General features: G+C 38.6%; 1 protein-coding gene across 19 annotated transcripts in view; it reads right to left on the reverse strand.

The window, feature by feature from the left end:
* Positions 1-15075, reverse strand: part of LOC129703263 (disks large homolog 1-like) — a 365442-nt gene that overhangs the window by 326998 nt on the left and 23369 nt on the right. For 11 of the 19 annotated variants that reach the window (XM_055645581.1, XM_055645579.1, XM_055645578.1 and 8 more), the window contains exon 4: positions 8252-8317. The exons of the other annotated variants lie outside the window; for them this stretch is intronic. In XM_055645581.1, the coding sequence (XP_055501556.1) occupies positions 8252-8317 (66 nt within the window). The remainder of the gene's footprint in view (positions 1-8251; positions 8318-15075) is intronic. 19 annotated transcript variants of the gene reach the window in all.

Below are 15075 nucleotides of genomic sequence, written 5' to 3' on the forward strand. Positions count from 1 at the left end.
TGTCAAAATGTCACAGGACATGATTGTTCAGCATTCTCTTCTTGGTTGAGCATATGAAGAGGGTGAAGGTTCATTTTACTTATGAATTCACCTAATCTGAAAAAGCAATGCTGATCAAAGCAATGTATCTGATCAAACAGGAATACATTTCAGATGAAGTGATTTACATCAACACAAATCTTATCGTCACTATTCAGTAGTTTTCTCTAAGGAAACGATAAAAAGAATACTTTAACACAAATAGAGAATAAGATTGAGAATATTTCAAAATTTGTCAAAAGCTTCATAAACATCATTGACGTGGGAATTATTAAATTTTGCTTTAAAATACACATTTGGCTTCCAAATACTGCAGTCACTCTGACACTGCAATCTCTCAATACCAAATGGAAGGAAATGTGGTTGGTCAGTACTCCACCAGATGTAAAATAGCTTTCTCTCACTTCAAAGTGGCAATACTAAAGAATCAATGCATCAATGATTCAGAACAAAATAGAGTAAAATGTAGTTAACACAACGATGTATTTTCAATTTTTTTGATTATTATTATTATTATTATTTTTTTTTAAACAAACTTTTCTTAAACTTATTGCCTGTTGTAAAGACAAAAAAATCCTGCCACTTTCAGAGCAACCAAAACATTTTCCAACTCTTTGCATATTTACCATGGTGAAAAGGCAAATCCTTAGAGGAAACCGACTAATACAACATTTTAAATATTAAGCAAGCACATATCATGCAATGTCAACCATGGGAGAAAAAAAATGACGTGATGATTTAAAATATAAACTGGCACCAAATTCATTCAGTATAATTGCTCTGGTTTTAGACATATGTGCCCAGAAATAATTTTAAGATATTTTCCCTTACATTACACAAATTGCCTACTTTCCACAAGTACTTCAGAGGAAATAAATCAATTTTGACTCAAATATAAAACAGTTCAATTCTTTATTGATGTCCAATATTTATCTTCTCACTCAAATTAATTTCCTTGTTGGAAAAAGAATGACAGAATTGGTAAAATGAATCCTTGGGCTGTGTTAGTGTTCAACGTACAGTTCAGATTTACAACGCATTTTAATTTTTGGAAGTGATAAAAGCAGAAGAGGAATTCAGCGAAAGAAATTTCAGTATGAAGTCATTAATTTTGTTGTACAAAACAGGAATAGCTCCTTCAGTCCATCATGTCGCTGCTGACTATCACATAGATATTTATATCAATCTAATTTATTAACGTTTGGTTGATGGACTACTCTGCCTTGGTGATTCAAGTACTCGTCAGATGCCAGATGCCCACAGGGTGGAAAAGAAAAGCTTCCTCAGATACCCACTATTACATCTTGCCCCTTACCCAAAACCCCAAAGTTTCTTACTATCCATGTAATCTATGTCTTGCTTTGGTATACCCTTCAACTTGCACTCCTGAGAAAAGCATAGCCTATCCAGCTTCTCATTAAAAAGAGACCATCCTAAGCTATATCTGGTGGAATATTTTCTGCCTCAACTCAGTGCAAGCACGTTAAGGGAGGCACGGCACTACCATGGTGGTGTAGCTACTGGAGTAAACAGCCCGAGGGAGGAAATATTTCAGCTGAGGGCTTTAAGTGGCCCAGCCCGATAGATTTTAAAGATATACCTGGGAAGATTTGGCGGCCTGCTCCATTGACTGGATGACCACCCAGCAGTGTTTGAAAGTTAGCCGGTGATGCAGGTTTATACCTCGCCCGGTAACCCGCGCAAACGTGCGACCTTCCCACTGAGGCGTGTTTCACTGTGGTGGAAGTTACTGCCTAACCCACTGACATTGTATGTATACTGGGGCCACTCATAAAGGAAATTCACAGATTTTAAAATAAGTTCCCTGCTATGGTCAAATAAAGTTAGCCTGATGCAGGTTTAAAAGAACTTCCCCTGATGATGCTGGGAATTTGGGGCCACTCAGAACACCAAAGATCAAATAAAAATGAAAAACTGGGGAATCCAGCAAGATAAATGAAAATAAACAGACTATATAACAGTTTTTTTTTATAGATATAAAGAGGAAAGCATTAGTGACTTACAGGTAAATAAGGGGCAGAGAAAAAAGTCTGCCTTCAAGGAAGGCAAAGCTTCCCGGAAATAGATCAAAAATGATTGAGAAATTAGTGTCAATGAAGGCATGAGAAATAAAAAGGGTCTGAAAGCAAATAAATGCCTGGGCCCGACGACCTGTATATCAAGTTTATTGATTGAAACAGTAGATGAATAAACTGTAATTTTCCAAAAATATTCTACAATAGGCTTTCTGACTTATATTCAATGTTTCATTCATAAAGTCTTTCCAGTGGCTTATTTTCTCACCCCCACCCACCTGTTCCTCAAAATAATATTTCTACAGATAAAAAACATGATATCCCTTAACTATAAAGGGAATTTCTATAAATGAATGTTGTTTTTTTCAGACAAATTCATAGAAAGCTTATTTTCAGGTTGCATTACAGCTTTGTTAGGCAAGAAATTGCCCAAGCCTACAAGAAATTGCAGATTGTGGATGTAGCCCAGTCCTTCATATAGACCACATCATTGACATAATCTACACTTCACGCTCTCAGAAAAGCAGCTAACATAATCAAAGCCTTTTCCCACCCCAGTCATATTCCTTCTCCCTGCTCCCATCTGGCTGAACAAAAAAGCTTGAAGGTACACACCACCAGACTCGAACAGCTTCTTCCGTTCCGTTATCAGGCTTAGGGTACTGTCCGATTCTCCTCTACCTCACAGCGGACATTGGACTTTCTCTGGAAATATTGCACGACAATGCTGAAAACTACAGTGCCCTCCATAATGTTTGGGACAAAGACCCATCATTTATTTATTTGCCTCTATACTCCATAATTTGAGATTTGTAATTGAAAAAAACTCACGTGGTTAAAGTGCACATTGTCAGATTTTATTAAAGGGTATTTTTATACATTTTGGTTTCACCATGTACAAAATTACAGCTGTGTTTATACATAGTCCCCCCCATTTCAGGGCAACATAATGTTTGGGACGCATAGCCTTACAGGTGTTTGTAATTGCTTAGGTGTGTTTAATTGCCTCCTTAATGCAGGTATAAGAGAGCTCTCAGCAGTCTTTCCTCCAGTCTTTCCATTACCTTTGGAAATGTTTATTGCTGTTTATCAACATGAGGACCAAAGTTGTGCCATTGAAAGTCAAAGAAGCCATTCTGAGACTGAGAAACAAGAATAAAACTGTTGGAGACATCAGCCAAACCTTAGGCTTACCAAAATCAACTGATTGGGACATAATTAAGAAGAAAGAGAGCACGGTTGAGCTTACATATCGCAAAGGGACTGGCAGGCCAAGGAAGACCTCCACAGCTTATGACAGAAGAATTTTCTCTATAATGAAGATAAATCCCCAAACACCTGCTCGACAGATCAGAAACACTCTTCAGGAGTCAGGTGTGGATTTGTCAATGACTACTGTCCGCAGAAGACTTCATGAACAGAAATACAGAGGCTACACTGCAAGATGGAAACCACTGGATAGCCGCAAAAAAATAGGATGGCCAGGTTACAGTTTGCCAAGAAGTACTTAAAAGAAAAACCAGTTCTGGAAAAAGATCTTGTGGACAGATGAGACAAAGTTTAACTTATATTAGAGTGATGGCAAGAGCAAAGTATGGAGGAGAGAATGAAGGGGGGATCTTATAGAAACTTACAAAATTCTTAAGGGGTTGGACAGGCTAGGTGCAGGAAGATTATTCCCGATGTTGGGGAAGTCCAGAACTAGGGGTCCCAGTTTAAGGACAAGAAGGAAGTCTTTTAGGACCGAGATGAGAAAATCATTTTTTACACAGAGAGTGGTGAATCTGTGGAATTCTCTGCCATAGAAGGTAGTTGAGACCAGTTCATTGGCTATATTTAAGAGAGAGTTAGATGTGGCCCTTGTGGCTAAAGGGATCAGGGGGTATGGAGAGAAGGCAGGGATGGGATACCGAGTTGGATGATCAGCCATGATCATATCGAATGGCGGTGCAGGCTCGAAGGGCCGAATGGCCTACTTCTGCACCTATTTTCTATGTTTCTAACTGCCTAAGATCCAAAGCATACCACCTCATCTGTGAAACAGTGGTGGGGGTGTTATGGCCTGGGCATGTATGGCTGCTGAAGGTACTAGTTCACCTTCATTGATGATACAACTGCTGATGGTAGTAGCATAATAAATTCTGATGTGTATAGACACAATCTATCTGCTCATGTTCAAACAAATGCCTCAAATCTCATTGGCCAGCGGTTCATTCTACAGCAAGTCAATGATCCCAAACATACTGCCAAAGCAACAAAGGAGTTTTTCAAAGCCAAAAAATGGTCAATGCTTGAGTGGCCAAGTCAATCACCTGATCTGAACCCAATTAAGCATACCTTTTATATGCTGAAGAGAAAACTGAAGGGGGCTGGCCCCCAAAACAAGCACAAGCTAAAGACGGCTACAATACAGGCCTGGCAGAGGATCACCAGAGAAGACACCCAGCAACTGGTTGATGTCCATGAAACAGACTTCAAACAGTCATTGCATGCAAAGGATATGCAACAAAATACTAAACACGACTACTTTCATTTACATGACATTGCTGTGTCCCAAACATTATGGTGCCCTGAAATGGTGGGACTATGTATAAACACTGTTGTAATTTCTACATGGTGAAACCAAAATGTATAAAAATGGCCTTTATTAAAATCTGACAATGTGCGTGCACTTTAACCACATGTGATTTTTTCTATTACAAATCTCAAATTGTGGAGTAGAGGCAAATAAATACATGATGGGTATCATGGAGGGTACTATATTCTGCACTGAATCTTTTCCTTTGCTCTACCTACTATACTTGTTTGCCTTGATTGTATTTAGCTACAATATCTGATTGGATGGCATGCAGAACATGCTTTTCACTGTACATACTCAAAATCCTGGAGTAATTCAGTGGGTCAGGCAGCATCTCTGGAGATGGAAATGGATAGGTGAAGTTTCAAATCGGAACCCATCTGTTTCTCCAGAGTTGCTGAAATACTCCAGCATTTTGAGTCTTTGGGATAAACCAGCAACTGCAGTTATTTTATTATTGCGTTGTGCTTTTCATTGTACCTTACTATGCATGACAATAAACCTAAATGGCTTAAAACAGCTCTACATGCGATAGCATACACCTCCCACTTAAAATAAATTTCATAGCAAGACTGGTAAATGTAGATTTATATGCGACACCCATGAAAGAAATACTTGAAGCCTTAGTCAAAACACATCATCGACCAGAAGGCACTGATCATCATCCTCCCGTATGCTTCCGGACCTCTGATGTCTACCGAGGGCACTGGAAAAATGTCACCAATTTTGGTCTTTACAAAGGTCTCCAAATTCACTGGAAAGACAAGTAAATTAACGTTTACACCCTTATCTGGGCAAACATCCCGATAATTTCTTACCTACACTAGGTCAGCTCTGTTGTGCACATCATGTTGTTCACAAGCTTGCTACCAGACTCCTGAAATGGTCACTCTCTTCTCATGAGAAAGGTTAGAACATATTATCGAGGGACAGAGGAAAAGGTTCCTGGATGTTCCCAAAACCCCTCTGGGACTAGGAATGATATGTGCACTGCTGACCACACTATTCTTCAAACTATCAACCGACCTATCCCTTCAGGCACTTCATTTCCATCTACGAGAGATTCTTCAATTTGTGCATCAGCATCAATCACTGCAAACCTCCACAAACTGGAGGAAACACACATTGTTCTCGATCCAAACCAGAGATGGTGTATATGGGCAGAACCAACTTCAAGCAGAGGTTAACAAAACTGGAACCAATTGAGTAAAGGATCTTGACATTACATCCATACTAGAAACTATAGACAAAATAAATTAGCATTTCAAGGTGTATTGAAGACTAACTTTTTGTTAAAAATCAGAACATTTTCACATCAAGAAACACTACTTAAATCACAGTCAGGACACTGGGCTGCTCTGGTACATCACATAGTGGACGATATGCAGCTCATGTTCACAAACAGTTCACTAGAATCAATTAGTGATGAATTAACCTTACTCCCTTGCAATTCCAAGCCAGTTCTTGGGTATATTAGCAACAAATGACAAAGGATTAAATTAGCCCTTGTATGGAACTCATACAAGGCTATTTTGTATAGCCTAAACCAGTAGGCCCAAAGAAAAGCAAACTACTAACAACAACAAACAACTACTTTTCACATTTCAAACAGAATTCGACCAGTTCCTCCATGGGATTGGGATATTACCATTCCCAGATTTGGTATAACTGACCTGCATGGTCTTGTTTACATGTCCCTTGTCAAGACGCTTCAGTTCAATAATAAAACTCAAGCTTGATTTATCAGGTAATGCTTGTGTGCGAAGCAGCAAAAAGTTTGTAGATACAAATATTAGTGTCCTAACTAGTCAAAAACATCCCTGCACCAAACTAAATTGGGCTTTCCTTTGAAACCTCCAATGATATGAAATACAATATGCAAACATGACCATTTTGAATAATATAACATCCTCAAAAAGACATCATGGAACTTCAAATGCAAGTGAAATCTTCCAAGCATCAGGCTTTTACACATCAAAACAATTCTTCAATACCTCTATTGAACTATCCCAACTCCATGCAAGATTCACAACTGTGGTATTGCTGGAGTGTTCAAATGCACTGCTAGGAGCTAACAATTCACGTCACACTAACCCTGTTAAAAACTCACTGTCTTTGTTATTTGAGTGCATCAGGGTACACACCTTGATTCTTTTCCCGAGTAGGATTCCAGTTAGGCATTTCACATTGGAGACGAAGAGATAGTCAGCATCTCCCCTCCTCTCTCTTATACTGGCTATTTCTCCTCTGCACCAACCCGATGCATGGTCTCGACCCAAAACTTCAACCATCTCAAGTTGGGTCAAGTTGGTGCAGAGACTATTGGTGTCAAGTAGGAAAAAGGGGAAGTACAACACGATCTGAGATCCTTGTTCATCAGTCACTGAAAGTAAGCATGCAGGTACAGCAGGCAGTGAAGAAAGCAAATGGCACGTTGGCCTTCATAACAAGAGTTGAGGATAGGAGCAAAGAGGTCCTTCTGTAGTTGCCATTGTGAGACCACACCTGGAGTATTGTGTGCAGTTTTGGTCTCCAAATTTGAGGAAGGCCATTCTTGGTATTGAGGGAGTGCAGTGTATGTTCGCAAGATTAATTCCCGGGATGGCGGGACTGTCATATGTTGATAGAATGGAGCGGCTGAGCTTGTATAGTCTGGAATTTAGAAGGATGAGAGGGTATCTTATTGAAGCATAAAAGATTATTAAGGGATTGGACACACTGGAGGCAGGAAACGTGTTTCCGATGTTGGGGGAGTCCAGAACCAGGGGCCAGTTTAAGAATACAGGGTAGGCCATTCAGAATGGAGATAAGGAAAAACATTTCCACCCTGAGAGTTGTGAATCTGTGCAATTCTCTGCCACAGAAGGTAGTGGAGGCCTATTCTCTGGATGCTTTCAAGAGAGTTCGATAGAGCTCTGAAAAATAGCGGAGCCAGGGGATATGGCGAGAAACCAGGAACGGGGTACTGATTGTGGATGATCAGTCATGATCAGTGAATGGTGGTGTTGGCCCGAAGGGCCGAATGGCCTACGCCCTGCACCTATTGTCTATCTCTGCCTCCATAAATGTTGCCTGACCTGCTGAGTTCCTGCAACAGTATTTTTAATTCAGATTGTGTGTTGTGTTAACTTGCACACAGTATAAAATGTATTCAGCATATATGTAGCTGTTGGCAAATTTAATGCATGGTTGTACTCATTAACATTCCTAAGCAGTGACCATTTCCCACTATAACGGAGAACGTTCAAAAGCAAATTTAATATAATTGAGTGGCGTGAACCATGGTTCATACTATTTTCAGTTTTTTTTATATACCTATCCAATGAAATTCAGTACCAATGAAATTAGTATGCCTTGCAACTAACTTTCTGGTGTAATCAAGTGCAGAATAGTCAGCAGCTCTTCGTCCTGAACACTGTCATTTCATACCACGTGTGAACAGATCCTATAATTTAATTAATCAATTAGATTTTGAATTTATTTATCCTTAGTCATCATAAAATGAATGAATTTTGTGCTAGTAGAAAATAAAACACTGAGAAAAATGAATGCCACTGAATATGTAGGATGGAGAATATTACAGATTTGTTGTACTTACATTTATAACCTGAGTAGGAACAGAAGTCTGAAGAACATCAAGTATTTCATTCAGCAGAGAGTGATCCTTCAGAAGTAAGAGACAGTGAAAGAATTGACACAAATGTCAGAAGAAACACAGGAAGTTTTATTCGTCACTGCAAACAGGGAATGGTATACATCAATGAATTTAACTCAATAGATATTAACAATGCATAATATCCCTGAATTTCAATTTTCCCTGAAAGTTCAAATTTCCTTGAACATATCAAGTTCTGTCCAGAGATGCAACATTTGAGAAAATTCAATAGACTCTAAAAATTAAATTTACATGCCACATTAAGCAATTCCTGACAAAACGTTAGGAACTCACCAAGTTGAGATTTTAAAATATTAAACAGACTCGAACTAAATTGTCCTTTCTAAATTTAGAATAAAAAATTGTTAACTTGCTTGCAGTCACCTGCACCCATTTTAACATAACCCCCCCCAAGGCATCAATTCATTTGCCACGACTGTCATTAAGTGAGATATAACTGAAAAAGTGGCAATTTAAGTCAGAAAATATTTAGCTGGTCTAAATCAAGTCACTGAGCATAATGAGATTTCCTTGAATAGTATTGGGGGGGGGGGGGGGGGGGGGGGGGGGGGGATGGGAATCAAGGTGACCATCCTTTAATTTTGTCAGTGCTCTTCTCAATTTTGTCTGGGAGAGTTGAAAATTTGTACAGGAGGGGCCCAACTATCTTTAATCCTACACCATGAAAAAGATTTGGCACGTTCGGACTTCAAAGATCCTATCACGACAGAGTGCTTTTGTTGATAATAGTTCACAAAAAGGATGTTCTGTGTTGAGATCTGCTACAAGAAACAAACCGGATTGGTAACTGATAATATGAATTATTTTTCCAATGTGACCAATTACAGATTCAAATGTGGATATATCCAAACTTACTGTGAACATATAAAAAAATAACTAATTCCACATCAGTTTTGGATAAGTACTGTGGAAATAGGTTTTGATAAGTGTGGCTCAAGTCAAGTTGCACTCTCCCTTGGATCTTGATGGCCTTGCACGAAATTTAGATAAGAACCTTTGCAAGTACAGTGAAACTCCAAATCTGCTATCCAATATCCCAATGGTTCAGCATCCACTTTACCAGGACCCTGGTTCCCATGCTCATTTTGAACTCACCGCGTTTTAGTTCTTGCAGTCCCTTTAAGCTCACCTGCTTCAATGAAACATCTAAAAAAAGTGAATTCAAAGTGGATTGGAGTATTAATAGGAGTAACATCCAATGGTCAGCATCAAAACCCCAAGGATGCTAGGTTATCGAATTTTTACTACGTTTTCAGCAAGGCAACAAGATTGTTTTTCTTTCAGAGATATTGTCTTAAACAATACAATCATTTTTTAAATGATAGTAGCTAAACTGAATAATTTATTAAGCATAATCCATTTTTTGAAAACTTAGATATGAGCTTTCTTTGCTACACGTGGCTGCATGCCACAGTGCCATGGGTCAGCAAGACGTCAAGTACTACATTGCTTACTTAATGATCTATTTATTCCTCTTGAACATTCTGAAAATAAGAGCTGTACATTTTTAGAAAGTAATATTGCCAGTTCGAGGGTTTGTTCTTTCGAATACTTCCCAAGATAAATCACAAACACTACATTTTTGAAGCGGAAAGTAATATTTAAAATTAGTTTCCCAGAAGAAGCTGTGAAAGTGGAGAAAAATCTAATTCACATGTTCACAAACATAAATCATATGTATATTTCAATTAATTGTCGAGATGCGGCAAAGGACAGTAACCTTACCCTGCAGATAGAGAGATGGGCACAGAAATATCAGTTAGAGCACCTGCAATGCCGCTCAATGGTTAGAGCTGGAGTCCCTCAATCCAGTGAAATGGTCAGAGCTGGAGTCCCTCAATCCAGTGTATTTCAGTGTATTTAGTTTATACAAACTGACCAACTGCAAATTAATGCCTATAATGCCTATACCGACTCCAACTGGTCCAGAACGCAGCCGCTTCCGACTCATCACCCACACCAAATCCTGGCATCACATCACTCCAGTCCTCAAACAACTTCACTGGCTTCCCATCTCCCACCGGATCACCTACAGAATCCTGGTCCTCACCTACAAAGCCCGCCACCATCTGGCCCCCCCCATATCTCACTGACCTCCTCTCCCCCTACCAACCCTCATGGTCCCTCAGATCCACATCAGCCGATCTCCTCTCCATCCACAAATCCAACCTCCGCAGTTTTGGGGACAGAGCCTTCTCCAGGGCAGCTCCCAGGCTCTGGAACTCCCTCCCCCAACTGATCCGCAATTCCGTGTCCCTCACCATCTTCCAGTCCCGTCTCAAGACTCATCTCTTCACCTCTGCCTATCCTTAGCCCCACGTCCCCCTCCCTTTTCATCTGTGCTTGAATTGCCTCATATTGTGTTTTGAATTGAATTCTGTCTTTAATTTGCGTACTAGTCATGTCTCTACTATTTATTTCATTCCGCATACATGTTTTTCCTCTACTTGCTAAATTTTTGTAAGGTGTCCTTGAGACTCTTGAAAGGCGCCCATAAATAAAATTTATTATTATAATAATAATAATAATAATAATGTGAGAGATCACGCGCAATGATTTCCTTATTTTTCAAAGAAAGCTCAAATCAACTAGTTTCAATTGTAACAGTACAAATGATAGAAAACTATACTCGTCCATTCTTCTCACACAACACCCACACTTTTCCCAAAACCTAGTTTCTAGAAGTATTGGCAAGGCAATAAGTTTCAACATGCTCACAAGACATTTATTAAAGAATATACCAAGATATAGCAATAGTAAACGCCTGGTGCTTAACAATGTTTACAATAAAACGTAGAGATGTTCTGGAAGGTAATATAAAAAGATGATTCGTTATCACCAAGTTAGAGTTGTAATACTCAACATTTGTAATTAAAAAAAGATATTGTATTCAGCTTCCATTTCACATGAAACATAAGCTATTTGAATGGAATTTAATACAATGGAATTCAAGACAATACAAACAAAAAGCAAATCTATGAACACAAGCTGAATCCTCAGGGAGGCATGCTTAGAACAAATCATTTTTACTGCTGTGACCTTGAGCAAATCGAGAATTGATGGTCTCAGATTAATTATGCCATCATTCTATACTGGTTAACTCTTCAGCTAAAAATAAACAAATTCTTTTAGAAATCAAAAGAGACAAATGTTAACTATCACCAATATCTTGCAGCTGTGTTTCCTCAAATCAGGTGTTTGAAATCAGACAAAGTGACAAACTTAGTAAAATAAGACTAAATAATTAATTTAAAGCAGTAGATCACTAGAAAATTACAGTGAATTCACAATACAACCACAATTTCTAAGGTAAATGTCCTCGAAGCCAACTGGGTTCATGTTGGAAATTGCAAATGTATTTTGAATTCAACATCACACATATTATTATTTTTGAAATATACCAATTAAATACAAAAAAGCAAAAAAGGCAGTAAACAACCAAGAGGCCAGGCAACATCTGAGGAAAGGGAAAAGGGTAATGCTCCCAATCCTGAAACATGAACAGCTTCTTTCCACAGTTGCTGATTAATTTGAGTATTTCTAGAATCTCCTTTTTATTTCAGATGCCCAGAATCTGCTTTTTTTTTTTAAATTGTCAGATCAAACATCACAATCAATTAGTAACACGAATATCCTTGCACTAGTCCATATTACTATTTCATACATTATGTTGTGCCTATATTTATTTCCATAGGGAAGCATAAGACAAATTAATGTCAATAAGTATGAAAGAAAAAATAAAATGGGTTATCAAGGGACACGAAGGAGTATTTTTCCATTTAACATTACAGAGAATTACTGCTTCACTCCAACACAGAGCTGGGCAGAAGGTAAAGAGGGGGTGTATATATGAGGGATGGTAATCAAGGCTTTCAAGACTGATATCCGATTGAAGAAAGATCTTGTGAGATAACAAGTCACGTGAAGTGCAGGCATAGATCAGCCATAACCTACCTAATATGGTAGGTTTCATATGATGAACTACCTACTTGCATTTCTTTTCCGAAACTCTCCTAGAGGGACATTAAGTGCTTACACAAAAAACATGTCCCGACTAGTTTTCTTAATTAGCTATTATTACAATATTCAATTGACTAAAAATGCATAATTTATAGGTTCCATAAGGTAAATTGATCAAATGTTTATCCATTGAATGACCAGGTATCAGCGCAAAATGTTTCAGGAAGAAACATAGTTCCTGAAAGCAGCAGAAATCAATGTAACAAAAGAAAAATCTCTCAACTATTCCCATCACTTTATCTTGAGTAACCAATTCCAAGATAATATCAGTGACCAAAGGACATTAGAACCAACAGACATACTCCAGTCTGACCAGCTCAAAAATGGAACAAGCCAAATTAGCTTTTCTCTCATCCTCATTATGGATGCTGCTGATAAAACAGGATGTGCACTTCACTGTATTGACTGCAGAGAATTGTTGCAAGGCAAGGAAGGCAGCCACATTCAATAGCAGCAGCACGGATCTATAGAGCAAACAAAAGTAAAAACAGCAAAGTACTCAGAAAATAGAAATCAAGGAGATAGTACTTCTGCAAACATTACTGACACAATGATTATTGGATTAAGGTTATCCAATTTTGCAGCTAAAACAAAATTAGTGATCTAGTCCATGGCACTAGCCCGTATAGTACTTACAAGAATTGGAAAAGGGGAAAGCTGCCAAAAAGTACAGCACCACTTTCAATAGTTGCATTGCCCATTAAAAAAACAAACAATTTAGAATAGTCACATAAGGAATAGCACAAATGATCTCCCCCACTAGACACTCTACCAAACCAGCTATGACCCATCACTTCTGTAAGAATCTTACTTAGAGCCCTGCCAGACTATCAAAAATCACAAATGCTGCAGTTAATTGCAATAGGTCTATAAATTGATTACATTTAAACAGCGAGTCTTTGAATTTTTAATGTCAACCAAGACTTTTGTGCAGTCAGAAAGTGACAAAACTCAATGGACCAATAAAAAAAAAACCTCAGTATTCTCTACAGCCCTTTTCAAATTAAATAACTATAAGCAATTAGTCGGTATCGTGGATGTTTTCAATAATCTAGTGGTTGATGCCACTAAAGTAGCTAAAATACAAAGTTAATGAAACACTATGAAATAGCTCATTGTGATATCAATGATAAACAGATTTGGAATCAACTGCTGAATTTACAGAAGGTGGTGCAATTAAGCAAAGTCCCTTTTCCTTCATTCACCAAGAGAAAACTGAACAAACCACTATGAACACATAAGGAAATTAAAGACAAAACTAATCAAGAAAATAATGAGTTTCAAATATCAAGTAATTGACCAGTTCAAACAGGTACACCCTTCCACTTAATTTGTTACTGTTCAAGTCTTTACCTCAAGCTAAGCTTTTTTTAATGTTATCAAAATCATAGCTAGCAATTTTCTTCAACTAAAATGTTTCCAAGGTATCAAAACCAAATGATTAACCATTACTAGCTGGAGTGTGGTGATGCCACAGCAGTTAACTAACCATACTGTGGAAAATGCGCTTAGCTGTAGCTCCTGACAGATCGCATGAATGAACTGGAACATACCGATGATCGTTGAGGTGGCCGAGGGCTTCACAGACAAGAGTTTTAGTGAAATAGTCATAGCCAAGGTGAAGGTAGTAAGTAGATGGGCGACCACCATGAGAAGGGATCAGACAGACTACAAGAATCATTGGCACAAAAGATATGGGTAGGAAAACGGATAACGTACAACAAAGTGAATATAAAGAGTTGGGCAAAACAGTAAAAAGCAAAACATTGTAACCTTGTAAGCTAGTAACCTTGTGATTAGTGACATGTGCTAGAGATGGTAGGAGTTAACAGATAGGACAGGTGAATGTGTGGTCGAGGAGTCTGTACAGCGAGCAGGGATTTGGATTTTTGGTCCATGGGATCTCTTCTGGGGCAGATAAAACTTGTAGAAGAACTGGAGAAGTGCCAATGCCCTGCTTGGCAGAGTAGCAAGTGCTACTGGAAATGGTTTAAACTAGCTTGGCAGGGGGATACCATATTAGTAATGAGGTAGCTGGGAGAATAGAAATCTATACAGAAGTCAATAACAGCGAGTTCAAAAGTGAGGACAACAAGGAACATGGCAGGGAATGAAGAAAGAATTGCATTTATTTCAAAGTAATAGATGTGACAAGCAAGGCGGATCAACAGAGCATGGGTACGTAGGTACGATGGATTGGCAGCATTTTATAAGACATTACAGAAATCTAACTAAAAAAGGTCAGGAATAGGAACATAATGTTCAAGATACAGATGTTAAAGGCAAGCTAAGGCAGGTTAAGAGAAGAGGACGAGTTGCTTCATTGAGGAGAAAATAATGGCAGTAGACCACAATGGCATAACTGATGGATTGTCCAGTGAGGCTATATGGATGGAGCCCAGAAATAAATAAATAAGGGCTGATCATCTTGTTGGGATTGTACTATTGGCCTCCAAAATGTCAACTGGAATTAGACAAATAAATACGTCGGGAGGTTGCAGGCTTCCGCAAGAATAATAGTTGCCACAGCAGAGGATTTGAACTTTCCTAAGATACAAAAAGCTGAAGTAACTCTGCGGGACAGACAGCATCTCTGGAGAGAAGGAATGGGTGACATTTCGGGTCGCGACCCTTCTTCAGACTGAAACTGCCATTGTTCCAAGGGCTTAGAAGGGTTGGTATTTGTGAGGCGTGTTCAGGAAACATTCCTCAGGCAACATGTAGAG

The sequence above is a fragment of the Leucoraja erinacea genome, chromosome 14 (genome assembly GCF_028641065.1).
Source record: "Leucoraja erinacea ecotype New England chromosome 14, Leri_hhj_1, whole genome shotgun sequence".
NCBI classification, from domain to species: domain Eukaryota; kingdom Metazoa; phylum Chordata; class Chondrichthyes; order Rajiformes; family Rajidae; genus Leucoraja; species Leucoraja erinaceus.